The sequence below is a fragment of the Chelmon rostratus genome, chromosome 2 (genome assembly GCF_017976325.1).
Source record: "Chelmon rostratus isolate fCheRos1 chromosome 2, fCheRos1.pri, whole genome shotgun sequence".
In the NCBI taxonomy this organism is placed as follows: Eukaryota; Metazoa; Chordata; class Actinopteri; order Chaetodontiformes; family Chaetodontidae; genus Chelmon; species Chelmon rostratus.
This window is the reverse complement of record NC_055659.1, coordinates 31,662,373-31,677,956: the sequence shown is the minus strand read 5'-3', so window position 1 is coordinate 31,677,956 and position 15,584 is coordinate 31,662,373. Positions and strand designations below refer to the sequence as shown.

Sequence of the window (15,584 nt, the reverse complement as noted above, 5' to 3'; positions counted from 1 at the left end):
ACTGTGATGAACTGGTTTAAGTCACATGGAATGGGTGATCTATGAATTACATATTTTTGCCTTGTTGCAAGGGGTTATGTTGCTAAAGGCTTAGACTGGTAGGGGACTTCCTACAAAATAATGAAATTTAATTGTTAGATTTATCAGATTGCAGGACTGGAAAATGCCACACTTAGGACAGGAGTTCAAAAACTTAAAAGTGAAAAGTCTTTAATAATGACTGGTAAGAGACTCAAACTGATGAAGTCAATGAATTTCCAAGCTTGGAGAAGACCTGAAGTGGAGTAGACCAGATGAGACGTTAAGGCTACTGGCCTGAAGTAGCTGGCCTCTCTTGGGTGCATAGTCTTTGGGACTAGAATCACACAGTAAGTTTTCCACTAGGCTGGGACTCTCTATAGACTCAGCATGAAGATGTGCAGACTCCCCCTGCAGAGCTGATCTGCAAAGTCTTGGAACAGCGTGGAGCTGATGAAAGCAATGAGTATGAGAGCAGTGCAATCATGCAAATAGGCAAAAATAAAAAGAATTTAAGAAATAAAAAAAAAATAAAATAAGGCATTCTATGTACAGTGAATACAAGAGAAAAAATATATAAAATACCCTCTGCTGCAAGGGGAAGGAGGTAGATGTGGTTGAATGACTCATCATCCATGAATTTAATCTATGAATTTAATCTCCATTTTATTAACAGCAACTAACAGCATTTCTCTTTTGTTTTAGGGCCAACCAATAGGACTGCAGAGAGAAAGACCAACTAACTTTTCAAAACAAATGATTAGGCAGCCGATTACTTTCGTATGAGCAGTTTCAATGCTGTTGTATATTTGTTTGTAAAAAGTTTTTAAATTTCTTTTCGAAATGTTGTGTTGTGTTACTAACACAGGCTGACAGACAATGATCACTGATGATGATGATGATGATGTCAAGGCATCAGATCAGTTGATTTTGTGTGATCTTTCAGATTTGACCTTCTGGAATCAATGATTAATTTTGTTAAATTAAGGTTATTGCACACATCTTTCAGACAGTAGTCAGCCATCTTAAAATGAGAGGAACCAAGACTAGTAGCTCTAAGTAGAACTGAGAACAGAGAAATAACTTGAGCAAATTTATTTATAGTGGAGGGATGCAGTGTTTGTACAAGCAGAGGGTACATGGCTGTTTTTAGTGGGTGAGGAAAAGGAAGAAGAAGAGCGAAAAGGTGTTTGATGCCATCACTCACATAGGGAGGACAGTACAGCGTGCTGCAGGTTAGATGCAAGCATGTGACTACCAAATTTATTTTGGTGAAGGCTGTCTATTGAAAATATAAGAGCGATCCCATCATGGGTTGTGATTGTGAATGAAACCAGTGCTATAGGTACTGGGTATTGCAGACAGCTGGAGCAGCTGTGGCAGCAACCGGCCGCTGTCTGTAGGTACCCATAATGTTTCCTATTACTTCGTGATTCGCTGGTAGAGTCCTGGAATTTTCCTCAGAAAACCCTTTAGGAAGCAGCTCAATTGGCCAAAAACAGCAAAAAACACACAAAGGTAACCAAAGTCAATTCAGCTGGTTTAATTCAGTTAAACAGTCACATGCTTTTTTCAATATCAGAAAGCCTCCAGCATCTCAATAACTGTGCACTTAAGGGTTCTGCCATTTGTCCCCCTGTCCCCATTGGATTTGAATGAAACTTCAAAGGAATGTTCAGGAGGTTGCACAGGGTGTCTGCAGTGAGGTTATTCACGATTACTGAAAGGTATTTTGAGTTATGAACAAATATGAGTTGCACCAACCAATATTGCACTTCTACTACACTTTTGGTTCTGTTAACTGGTTTTGAGGTTCACATTTTTGGTATTTTTGACACCTAAAAGTTGGGCTGAAATGCTTAGGTATGCCCATTCCTGACAGATATGGACCAAGATTTATGATAATTGTAGAAATGATTAATGAGCTATGACCATTTTGCTGCTAAGTCCTGTCCTTTGTGAAGGTTTTTGGTTGATGATGACCATGTTTTTCAACTAATCTCACTCATTTATAATCGAAATGTGTATGTCACTCCTGCAATGCTGTATACCAATTTTGTGTGTTGATGCTGTCTAATGCAACAAGTTCTATTCATGTTACTGTCTTCCAAAAAAAATCTAAATGGTGGAAAATCCATTATGGCAGACTCTTATAGCCCACGAGGTTTTGTGGTAGAGTACATTGAGCTAAAAGTGTCCAGTACAGAACAGTATTTCAAGTTAATTGCACCTACATAGCGAGGGACGTGGCTTTTTCAAAACTGAATTTTTGGGCCACCATCTGGTCAACTGGGGTCATGTTTCTTTGAAAAACATAATTTCTAGTATTGGGTAGAGTTTCATGTTTGAGAGACTTGGACCCTATCAACCTTCAGGGATTGAAGGTTGATAGGGTCCAACAAAGGGTAGTATTATTAAATTTACATTTCCTACCTACTGCGGAGACTGCCAAGACTTGAGTTACATGATTCACATGATTATATTATGTATTGTGTAGGTATTATGGTCTTGGAATGAAATGGTCCATGTACATGTGTATTTGTGTGTTTGTGATTTGATTCTGCATAGAGGGATTGATGACTGTGTGGTGCACAAAATGAAAGTGTAAAAGGTTAGTTTAATAAGTAACTATGGGGAAGGGCATAATGACTTGCTGTGTTTATCCACTGACAATGCCCTGAGATCATAGCAGTAAAAATCCACCCCTCCCTCGCTTGTATTTTTTCTGGCAGAGATTGTGAGGTTTCCAGTAAGCTACGTGCTACACACACATTCTGGCCTTTGGCCAAATCTACCTGTTAGACAGGTATGTTGACCTAGTAGGAGGAGAGCAGAGTCACTTGCACCTCACTGTGTGTGTGTATCCATGTAGTTTGGGACTGCGCTACTCGGCTTGTTAACATGTGTAAAAATGGCAGTAGGTGAGGATCAAATCAGTTTGCTGCAGTTTACACAATTCTCAATAAAAGTGGATTAATAATAATGATGCTAGAAAACAGCAACTTGATCTGATCAAATCCACAGATGTACTTGTCAGTGCTGTTAGAGACAAACCATGAACCATGAGTGTTTCAGTTCTTGTTGAGTAGGTTTCATACTTCCATCATTCTGTTTTAGTCGTGGTTATTTGGTGTTCAAAATGATTTGTTATACCCAAGTGTTATCATGAATTAAACAAACTGAGAGCCAAAATTCCAGTGACTGACAGCAAGTTATGCAGTACTTGACCGAGCTTTGCTAAGATTTAAAATGACACACTCCAATTGGCTCGTGTGTGGTCGTACAGTGTTGTACAGGTTTTACAGTGCACCCAGATCCTCGACTAATAGACATGGAAAGCACACAAGTCCACATATTCAATGAGACACTTGTAGAACAATGCCCTACCCAGTGTCCTTTATGTGTACATCCTGTGACTCCTTCCTGTGCTGACGTGGGTTTCCATCTGCCGCTCAGGCTTACTGCTGCCAACCACAGACTTGAAAGTCAGGTGAATATGAAGCCCATATCAGACATTGTTTCTAGTGGCTGCATTTTCTATGTCTGTTGTAATGGCCTTTGTGTTTCTGACACAGAAATGTTCCATAATGAACCAGCACACAATGGGCCATAATGCTTGTGGGCAAGAGCCTTTTTTGGTACAAGGCAAGCAACAAAAACTAAACATCCTATCCTATCACAATGTAACTCAGTTGCATCTCTTATTAGACTTGCTTGTGGCCAGCTTGTGCTTATGCTGTGCAATGCCTGCAGTAAATGAAAGCTTGCTTAACTTTATTTTCAAAGGCTATTAGATGAGCTTGGCCTCTGCCTACACTGTAACTTTTTCCTCACAATGAATGTTTCAAATGTAGTTACATTTGCTCGGCACAATTAAATGAAATCTTTCAGAACACAAACTACTTGTGTTCATTTGTGTATATTGCTTAATGGCACACGAATTACAACCTACTACATCCATGTGTAAAGTTAGAAATTATTTATGTAATTTTTTAGCTTGACTTGCACTTTAACTTGCTCCTGGCCATAATGTTTTCTTGTAATTATTTTGATATAGCAATTTTTCTAGTCTTTGTTACATTGATCTGATTGCTTGCAGCCACGCAACAAACTGTTGATTGTGACTGTGTGCTGTTGATTTCTATACCAGGGAGGTTTCGTTGAATGTGTGTGTTCTTCATGCGCCATTTATATCCAGTTGTAAAATTTTAGTACGTTGTTTTTATTGTTATGTTGTTGTTATTAGTATGAAAATTAACATATTTGTCTTCATTCCTAAAATTGATGAAGTTGATGATGAGGCTTTTTTTTAACAGCAAACATTTTGGACACAAAATGGTGTTCCATTATTGTCAATGCACAATATGTATTATGACTTTTATTGTGAACGTAAAACAAAATAGCTCTTACTGCTGAGGTGCACCATAGAAAATCAAACATAATATTACCATTATAGGATGACATTTGGTTTAAAATCAAATTTATAGAAATCTATAATAACATTGTTACGTGAAAATGTAAGCCATATTTGTCTTGTGTGAAAAAGGAAAATACTTCAGAGAAGGCAACCTGAATGCTTGCAGTAGCACTGTTGCAACACACTGTTGATGATGACTGTGTACTGTTGAGCCAGAGCACTACATACACTATTAGTCCACAGATGACACTCACCATTACACTAAGTAACGATCATATTACTTAGCTATTGCCTCAATTCCAAAAAAGCTGTAAAACAGTGTAAACAGAATGGGGTAATTTGCTGATTTTTTTTTTTTTCTTTTGCATTTGTCTTTTATTGACACACCTCAATTAAAACTAATACAAAGACAATATATTTAATGTTCATCACCTCATCAACTTCATTGTTTTTTGTAAATATATGCTTTTTCTGAATTTTGTGCCGCAGGTAAACAGGTTAACTGGTAACAGCTGACAATTTTATAATTGGGTATGTGAGGACCATCCTTGAAAGGCTCAGTCATTTACAAGCAAGGATGGGGTAAGGTTCACCACTTTGTGTTAGACATGATTGTACAAAGTATATTGCCACATGGGCACAGTAACATGCCATAAAACCGTTGTTTGTTAAACACATTTTATTTGCAAATGATTGCTTTTTTTTTTTTTTTTTCTAATTTACATTTTACACACCATACACACTTATTTGGAATTAGGGTTGTAGATGTTCGGCTGACTGTCATGTGATATTCTCACAATGGACTATTCACAAAGTCAGTCTGTCATTAAATTGTGTTGTCCATTATAGATGACTAATGTATGTAAAATTGCCACCACAGGAACACTGGCTATAAAAACCTTCAAAATGAGTCACAACCACGTGCATGCATGGACATGGGACATGGACATAGGTCCACTGCAGTACTTTAAAAAAATTGCACTACACTTCTGACCCTGACAACATCAGTATTACTTTCTTAGAGTTTCTCAAACCTCCACTAAAGCCACAGAAGACTGATATAGCTGTTTTCACTAGCTGAGCAGTACTAACTATGATGAATAAATTGACCTTTATATAGGCTATATGTTATCATTGCTAGCCTTTAGTGAAGTTCTACATCTCGTAGCCTTTAAGTTACTGTGACTTCAAGTTCATACAAGTTGTGAAGGAAGTGTTACAAAAATGTAGCAGCTGTTCAGATCAAACCGTCTACAGGACTTTATGGAAACTATTTGTTTCTTTTCAGACATGATTTTGACATTGCAGTTGTCAGCACATATATGGAGTGAAGTGCTCATCTAAAAGGATATTCAAGACTTCAATGTTGGTGTGATTTAAAGAAACTTTGGTGTGTTTTAACTCAAGAATGCTGATGGAATCCTTGTGTAGATCCAACAACAAACAAACTGCAAACTCAATAAAGGAAATCAGGTGTCCCAAAAGAAATAGGGAACATGGCTGATATGAATTGTTTAGTTTTACTTTCAAATATATACATGTATCCCATATCACGTCATCCTGTGTTTGGTCTTTTTGCACCACATAGACACTCTTGGAAGTGAAATAAGCCCTGGATTTTCAGGCAACCTCAGCCGGATTTGTTTGAAAGCAAAGTCTACATGAACTGGACCACACAGGAAAGACTATTTCTTTACAACTCCAAAATCACCTGATAATACTAATACTTAATATAATTTGAAGGTTTTTGGGGAACAGAACAACAGATGCATGCATGTGATTCTGTGTCTCTCAGTGTCTTAACCTTGCAATATACAGGTGACCTGTCAATGTTTTCCTGCTTTCCATACAATGAATGCTCAGATTGACTATAAATTAACAGTTACAGTAATCTTACTTTATTAATTAAATGGGAGTGAATCTTGATAGATCACTAATTCGCTACCTAGCTGCATTCATAACTTATAGCTACACAAAAACAGTGATGCAGATGTATGCAGGTGCACAAATTGTTCTCCATTGACTTACAGAGAGTACAACTCTAAAAGGCCATAAAAAGAGGCCTAAACAGTTTGGGTTATTCCACATATGACAGTCCTGTATTTCCTGAGTGAGCGAGGCTCAGTTCATGAGTTGTGCACATGTGAATTAAAATGTGGTAACAGTGGGATTGACTGCAACTGCCACCATATTATCAAACCACACCTGGGATGAAACAGATTAGAATTTGTTGTATTTTTAATTCATATAAATAATAGCAAAGTTTTTTTTTCAAACTAACTGTGATTGTTGATTAGTTAGTCATAAATGTTTACTGGACAGATACAACATTAAAAACACTGACATAACAATCACTTCAGTGAATACTTATACACAAAAATGATTTAATAGAATAAAATGATTCATTTGCTCAACAGTGTGAATGCCATCTATGGCTGCCAAAGAAAGGTAATTTGTTTGTTCGATGGTACAAACATGTTTCCTTGCATGAACTGTGTGAACTTAGTGTCCAGTTATTGCCCAAAGTGCAAGTAGTCACTTCCACTACAAGTTTCCAGAATCACCAATTTTGTGGGGTACACACTCCTATTAATTTCTTGTACATTTTTTTTGCTTTTTGCTGCAAGATATGAACATCACACTAGTTCATACAGTATATTACCGGACCCAGGACTGAATGGCAGTCATTGCCACTAAAGGAAGTGTTATACAACAGACAAACCATGCAGATGTTATCATGCTCTGTCATCTCCAACAGGCCAAACCTGTTGTACACCAAGCTGAAACCAGAAACCACTGTCTGTGTCAGCCAGAGGTGTGTAAACACCTCAATCTAAATTTTGCTGCTAAACACTGGAAATCGAACAATGGTAGATTTATAGTGTGTCTACAGGAGCCACACAGCTGTTGAAGACCATTTCGTAGTTATGCTGTCATAACGTCCTTACATGCACACACACACGCACACACAGTGTGTCTATCAGCACAGATTGTCTGCTTTTACTCATGTATGCTGACCTTCACACAAAAGTAAAACATTAGATGGTTGATTTGAAAGCTTGCATGATGCCACCAGGTATGCAGTTACCAATTGTGTCAGTCAAAGGGTGACATTGGACATGGTACTTTATCAGCTTCACTGCAAATAAGAAACCCAACAATTCCCTCATGAGCAAGCACTGGGCGACAGTGGCGAGGAAAAACTTCCTGTTAGGAGGCAAAAACCTTGAGCAGAACCTAGTTCTGGGTGGGTGGCCATCTGCTTCGACCGGTTGGGTGGGTGAGAGAGAGAGAGAGAGAGAGAGAGAGAGCGAGAGAGAGAGAGAGATTCGGGGTTTGACAGAAATCACAGTTTTTACGGGGGATTAGGGGACATGGCATTTGTCCCACTTTTGGTTAAGGAGCTTTTAATTTCTAGAAATGACTGACTGAGTTCATGAGTGAACCAAAACCATGAATCCAAAACTATAATTGGAGCCAGAGCTTTCAGCTATCAAGCTCCTCTCCTGTGGAACCATCTTCCAGTCTCATTCTGGGGGGCACACACCCCATCTGAGATGACCCATAAGAGAAGCCCTAAAACTTTTCCTTTTGATAAAACTTACAGTTAGGGCTGGCTCAGGCCAGGACAAGCCCCTAGTTAAGGGCGGCTCCGGAGCTGCATGCAGCTCTCGCTGTGACTTTTGAAAATAGTTAATGAGTATTTAATTAAAATGTATTTTTTTTTAGTTGGTTGTTATTAAAACACACATCATGCACGCCTCACAGATGACAAATTACTGTGTAAAGATGAAGGTGATGGCATACAGCCCTGATATGCAGACGCTGTGCACTGAGGTAAATGTTTTAATTGCCAATTATTTGCATATATTCATATTTTTTCATTGTGCAGTGGAATAGTCCTTTTATTATTCTGGTTGACAGCTGACTGCACACGCCAGTAAAAACATGACAGCACTTTAGTTTGCTGCCGGTGAATAATTTAAGTTCGGCATTTTTTTAATAAATACAAGAAGGACTCAAATAGACATGGAGTATTTGACGTGAAAAAAACGCTATATAAATACAGTCCATTGCTAACACTTACATACACAAGATAAAAACCTGTAAATGTGCACATAATGCAGAGGGACATTCGATCATGAGTTCACTATGAATGAACTTTCTTAATTTACAACACAAAGAACCTTTTCTGCACCACAAACACATGAGATGTTCCTCTTCTGTTGTATTTTTGACGTAGTAGCTGGTGGTCAATAAGTGGTCAATAGATGTTAAATTTCAAACAGAACTTGGCTGTGAGGTAAGCCTGGTTTATTCACTGGCTCCTCCTGTCCGCTTGTCAAAGTGCCCTTGATCACGTGACATGGAATTGCCCTTGTATGACAGCTCTTCCTCCATCATTGTATGAGTGTGTTTGTGTGAAGCACAAAGTACGATATAAATATGGTCCATTTCCTATTGTCAGGGCACACTTGCTGTTGCCATACAGGAGTCATCAAAGAGCTGATATCTTAAAGTGTACCTGAGTGGTTTTAGTTGCCTTACATTATTTATAGTACACCCATGTCACACATAGATGCAAAATTAATATCTATCTTGACTTTGTCTAAGGGATGTGGCAATGAAACTGTAAAGAAAAGAGTAAAAACAATCTCTCTCTCTCTGTCACGCTTATTGAGAATTTTCACTTGGAAGACTCGTGGAAGGAAGAGAGAAGGAAGTGTGACTTTGGCTCCTTACTAGTCCTAAATTTGATATGACCTGGCATGTACACGTATTCCAGTCAGATTTAGTCATCATCTTTATGACTTGTACTTTGATTTGTTTTTGTTTTCTTGCTGTGATAATGTGAAGTGTGAATCATCTGTTGATTGCATGTTTGTTTTTACTAGCTTTGTAGCTACATTATGGTGCTTTTACATTTCTCAAATTGAATACCAAAGCATTAAAAGACTGTTGAATGCAGAATCAGCCTTCAAAAGTTACTTACTTAGTTACTCAGCCAATAAAAAAGCTTTGCTAGTGGCTTTAGAAGGTTTTTATGGTTGTGTTTAGACAACTCAAAACATTTGGAAATTGACATACATCTTCGATTTGATCCCATTATTTCGGTCTGTACCTTAGTCAATTCAATAAAGACAAAAATGCCAAAAAAACAGAAGTTTTTTTTTTTTTTTTCACAATACAGGGTTGATTCCTGTTCTTGCATTCATGAGAGTAATCAATATATGGCCCAGTTCAATTAGAAAGTGGAGGGATAAGATCTTTGATTTCTGTCCAGTTTTTATTCTATTTCAAGGCTTGTCCCTACCCCAGAAACAATTATAGTCACAATTACCTATATGACACACTCATCACTCATCCAATCACGCAAGTTTCACTTAGAGCTGGAATGCTGCTAGCCACAAATGTTGGAATATCCCTTTCTACCACAAATAATAAAGACTTAAGTTTTTGAAGGAACACTGCAGACGATGGGTGGGTAACACTCATCAGACACTCAGAGTTTAATCAGTCCCACAACAGGAAGTAAATACATGTCAAAAATGATTTCTGTAAAAACAATCCAGTATGCCATTAATTAAGAGATATCATAAATGATATAAGATTTATTCCACAAACATTTCTCAATTCAAAGTGGCTGACAGCAAAGTGAATTAATCACACAACAACATGCAATTGATTTCTGACTGATTAATACAAACCGTGCAAACTTATATGTGATGATCATATATAAGATATTATATAATTACTCTTAAACTACTTTTTATTCAAACATTGTGTAAACACACTTTATAATAAGTGATACTGATAGACATATAGTGCACATTCTTCTGACTATGAAGGAACACAAGATTTTTTCAAACACGATCTTCCATTCAGATCCACTGAGTTAACATTGACATGGAAAACTGATGGTGAAAGTTTCACCCATTTAGAATAACAAGACAGTGATATGACATTAAGAAAAAAAGAAGATATCCAGTGTCACAATACAATCCTTAATGCCCATATTCCATGTTAGTGTAGCATCAGTAAAGAAACTTCAGACCAGAGAGAAGTCTGTACAACTCTTTAACCTCTAGGCGCTTACAGAAACACAACCATAACAATGTAAATTTTAGTTTCTATGCGCATAGGAAAGTTTCTGTGATGACGATCAAAAACACAAAACAGGTACAACATTAATATTGGTTCATAAAACCTACTAGAGCCAAAAACACTGGCTTACATTTTCTGCAACACCTTCCTACTAAGAGGAAGTTAGTGTCTTAAACATCTGGGGCAGCAGTTTTTTTTTTTTTTTTTTTTTTTCAGTCAGGCCATACAGGTATTTCTACCGTGGTTCCTGAACAACTGTTCTGATTAGCTCTTTGGTTTCTACCCACTTGGTGACTGATGCGTCACATGCTCATGCCAATCTCCTCAATCTTCCAGCCACTGGAGTTCTTTCCGAATTTGTATACAAGCCTCCGACCGTCGACTCGCTCCAGGATCTCTCTCTTATAGTAATACCTGAGGAAGGGATAGGTTCTGTTAGTTCAGATTTAGGACACAAAGTATGCATTCCCCTTAATCACCTGCTGCAAGAGGGTTTAAGACACTGTCAAGTTGCATTTTGGGAAATATGTAAACAAATGTTTTTTGTAGCTTGACACGTAATAGGTTTAGGACATCTCAAAGTCTAAGACTATATGACTGGAAAAGATAAAACTGTATGTGATGGTTGTGTATGATGGGACATCTCCTTCATTGTATATGTAGAAGAGAACACATCTGACTGCTTTGTGTGTTAGGTCTAGCCGCAATGCCAGTGTCTTGAACTTCTGAACCGTAACTCTGCACATACTGAATTATTTGAGACTCAGGAAGATGCGATGAAACCCTGATGAAACAGCTGGAATTTTCACATCAAACTCTTCCATATTCTACTTGAACTCACCTCATGGCACGGCTAAGTTTCTCATATGTCATGCTGCTATTCTTCTTCTTCTGGCCCCACATCTGAGCCACAGCCTCAGACTTGAGGAACTTAAAAACACCCTCGCGGCGGTCCTCCCACTTCATCAGGCCCTGGTTTCTCTCTGGGTGGATAAGAATGTCCCTGATGAACTCCCACAGGTGAGTGCCACGAGGCGCTGCAAGTGATGGGGCACAGTGAGCTAACTGTGTGTGCGCATTGATGAATAAGCATATGCATGCAAGTCAAACAGATATGCATCTGTAGTCTGATGAAGATGCAAAGTAGAATCTGTAAAACAGCTTGGCAGTTTTCATGTACAAAGCTTTTTTGAGCAGTGTTTTGCATGATGAATGACACAATATGCTGATTCTCTAAACACAGCCTCACCATGTTTGTTTTTCTTTGAATTGGCATAAATACCACTGCTGTGTTCTCTGCTGAGTTTAGGAGGTCGCCCTCGTGGTCGCTTCAGCCGAGACTCTCCTTTCTCTGATTTGATGTGTACCTCTGTTAACATAGCAGTTAATTGTCAGAGATATTTCCCAAAGCTCATTGTCACTACTGAGACTGTGGAATGCAAAGAACCTTACAAGCAATGAGTGTTTCTGTGTACTCACTTGAAATCAGAGGATAGGAGAACTCTGGGTCTGATTCACCACTGCCAGACTCTGGTGAGCCAAGGCTTGTGAAGCCAAACATGCCACCTGAATGCATGAGAGACGTTTTAGATACAGCGAATTCTTGAGAAACTCTTGAGATGCAGAAGAGTTGAGCAAGATTATAACAAACATGACAATGAAACACTGACTGTTGGAGGAGGAGCTGTACTCGCTGTCAGACTGATTATCAGACAGGTACTCATTGTCTCCCAGAGGTGTCATGGGCTCCATGGTCAGACTTGTCAGGTCATAATCATCGCTGTAGTCTAACTCTCTCTTGCTGACCGCTCCTTCAGCTGTTGGTAGTAAGTTACGACGTTAGCGCTTTGATTTCCACACAGTAACAGTTTTATGCTAATTTGTAAAATCTCTATACAGTATGTACCTTGGCCAATTCTAATGGTGCTGAGTAAAGGGAAGTTTAAGTTGTCCAGGAAGTTGTCCAGGAGCTGGCAGGTCTCATTCAGCTCCGGTGCTGATAGGCTCTGCAGATCTGGGGAGCAAAAATTAAAAACACAAACTGTATATGGATATATATCAGCTCTGAAAGTCTATAAATAATTTTCTCAAGACAAATGCAGTTTTACCATATTTTGTCTTCTGTTCCTGCAGACTCTGGTAGAGGTGTAGACCAAGCTGCGGGCCAAACACCCCAATCATCTGGTCCCGGTTCATCTGGCAGAGGTCGGGACCATCCATGGCACAGTAGGCAAGACTTAGTGTGCTTGCATCAAACTTGGTGCTCTCTACATGGTCACTGATCCACTCCAGAACGTTGTCTGCTGTCCAGCAGTGAGGGCTAATCTGCCTGTACCACTGACCTGCAGAGATAGAGGCAGGAATTACTTGATATTCGACAGTGTATGGATGGTGTGTTTATGGAATGATCTATCTGTGCACTAGCTGCACTAGTCAGCATTGAGTATTGAGAACAAATATTTACAAACTGTAAATTTTCAAAAAAAAAAAAATCTTGATTGTGGTTCATGCATATAGTTAATTTTAGTTTATTTACTGTTAACTCTTACAAACTATGCAAACAATTTGTCAACACTTGTTTTGTCAATATGTTGCAAAATGTCTTCCTGCTCTGCTATCAGTGATATGGACTGACACCAGTCTCATCATCAGCCAGTCTGGATTTGTATCTCTAAGGTCAGACAAACAAAGGCATAGCTGTTTCAACTATGAGGTGGCAGCATTCTTCTGTTTGACGATTATGGCGAGTTAAACATTGGCTGCCTAGTAAATGATTGAGCCAACAGTGACTAAATGAGGTCAAAGCAAAGTTCAGACAGTTAATGGTCCCACTGACTCAAGTTTGAAAATAAATAATTATGTTTATTGTGACATTAGTCCTGATGAAACCACCCATGAAAGTTGGACTATAATGTTTAACAGCCCAGGGGCAGAACAGTTATTTGTTTGGTGTCACACAGATCACACATATAATTGAATCTTGTAGCAGAAGACGAGACAGAAAAAATCAATCTGTCACAGCAGCAGTTGGTGTCACTCTTACCGCATGTGTTGGAGCTGTATCCGGGATTGTTGATCTGTTGAGTGTTCAAGCTGGGCAGCACACTGAGCTGCTGCGGAAGAATATCAGGGACACCCGTCTGATACATGGTGAGATTGGCATTGGTCAGGACACTGCTGAGGCACAGTGATGACATGGAGACACTGAGAAAGATAGAAGATACTTGTTTACACACCAGTTGTAAAATTCTGAAGAGCTGCTACAGAGAGATCATATCGAATGAACACATTTTTTTGTTGTTGTCCAGCTTTGTGACATAATGAAACACTACTAAACAGGACCATTTTAACATCTCAGTTAAATATTTGTCTAATGTATTTTACCTGATTATAGCACAAGCCACAATATGATGCCAAAGAATGATGCTCCAAGACAATCCGCAGTGTTAGCGTGTTGTATAATTTTCACAGTTTGAGTGCTCTCCTTTGCCTGTTCTCTGTGTAACCTCCGTGGTAAATATAAACCAGCTGCTGCTTTTAAGCACCTGTGGAGCTTTATATTCCCACAAGGAGTGGGGGAAGGACTCAGGTGAGTACAGGGGAATTCCAGTCGAAACTGGCCACACCTCCATCCCTCCTCCTCCACTTTCCTGAGAACTCGATCAACAAAACAAACCTGCCCTGCTATTATCTCTAAGTGTTTTTTTGTAAATTTTCACGCCATCAGTTATGGTCAAATTATATTTGTATTTATATACTCTGTTAGCTTTCATAGGTTTGCTTAGTCATATTACATTCATGTAGCTGAAAAGAAGACAGCCGTTCTATAATGTGTTGGAGGAACTTCACTCAGTATAAGTACATAAAAATAGTTGAATTTTATTAGCTTCAATCAATCTTGGAATTTTACTCATCATGTTTTATAGACTGGAATCCATAACCTTTCTAGACAAAAACATATGCTGAAAAAATAAGGTTTTCTATTTCCCTTCTGTTTCTCTTTCACATGTCTTTTCTTATTATTTTAATTACGTATTTATGTATTAATTATGTATTCAGCATTGAAAGCAAATTACAATGTATGGTCAGTTTTTTTGAAATGACTTGACTTTGTCATATTTCCATGACACAGCCACCTTTCAATCTAACAAGAAGTGGGTGGGGAGATGACAGAATTTATGTGTCTAAAAATAGCTGCACACAGAGTGTGTGACAACGTCAAACGGCCAACTGTGTGGACAGAAAGTTTTATCAGTTAACAGCAGAGCCTGACCGTGACCGATTAAACAAATTTATCGAGCAGCTTTTTATTCCACTGCATTCAGTTACCTCCTAATGTGTAACCAGCCTGCTCTGTGTCAGTTATTACCCTCTCCCCCCCCCCCCCTCTCTCTCTCTCTCTCTCTTCTTGCATTGTGAACAGAATTGTAAGGACGTGCAGGTGCTCCGCATAGACTGTGCTGACTGGTTTACCCTGACAGTGAGACAGAAACTCTACTGTAGGGGAAACACATGCTGAGTTTAAGAGGTCTGTTTAGGTGCCATGTTGCATGAGTGTCGCAAGAAGTGTGGCAGGTCTCTGTATTGGCGCAATACAATACTGATTCGGCTCACTGCTGGTACCTAGTGGTTGGTAGCGACTGCCAACACTACCACACATTCTACTGCGACAATAAACAATGTACTGATACAATATGGATAAAAATAAATCACATAGTACACAACATAGTAGTATGTAGATACCTGAATATTACAACATTACATGTTACATAATCTCTGAAAGATTTCCACAGCAGTTGAAACCTGGCTGCAGGGATTGAAAGTCATACTTTACCCAATCTCGAGGAGGTTATTTCTCATTTCAACATTTGAGACACACACCTATTCCTCTGGTCTCTTACTGCTCCTGCTCACACTCTGGGTTGCCCCACCCCTCTTTTTTCTGTTTTTCTCTCACTGTGGGTCAGCTCTGTTGACTTTCTTTGTCTGCAGTATATTTTATGAAGTTGCCCAAAAAACACAATTCACATTTTGAAATGTTTTC

At 38.8% G+C, this 15,584-nt stretch overlaps 1 protein-coding gene across 2 annotated transcripts; it reads right to left on the bottom strand.

The window, feature by feature from the left end:
- Nucleotides 1-10,019: 10,019 nt before the first annotated feature.
- On the bottom strand, nucleotides 10,020-14,085 carry elf3 (E74-like factor 3 (ets domain transcription factor, epithelial-specific)). 2 transcript variants are annotated; one of them, XM_041953799.1, is made up of 9 exons: nucleotides 13,925-14,085; nucleotides 13,584-13,744; nucleotides 12,649-12,882; nucleotides 12,447-12,554; nucleotides 12,211-12,357; nucleotides 12,020-12,106; nucleotides 11,790-11,909; nucleotides 11,382-11,577; nucleotides 10,020-10,954 (listed from the first exon to the last, which is right to left on the bottom strand). In XM_041953799.1, exons 2-9 carry the CDS (start codon nucleotides 13,735-13,737, stop codon nucleotides 10,843-10,845), a joined length of 1,158 nt encoding a protein of 385 aa, XP_041809733.1. In that variant the 5' UTR covers nucleotides 13,738-13,744; nucleotides 13,925-14,085; the 3' UTR covers nucleotides 10,020-10,842. The 2 variants fall into 2 exon arrangements, with proteins under 2 accessions (XP_041809733.1, XP_041809742.1); XM_041953808.1 differs by having other exon boundaries at nucleotides 13,584-13,714; nucleotides 13,925-14,073.
- Between the last annotated feature and the right edge of the window lie 1,499 nt (nucleotides 14,086-15,584).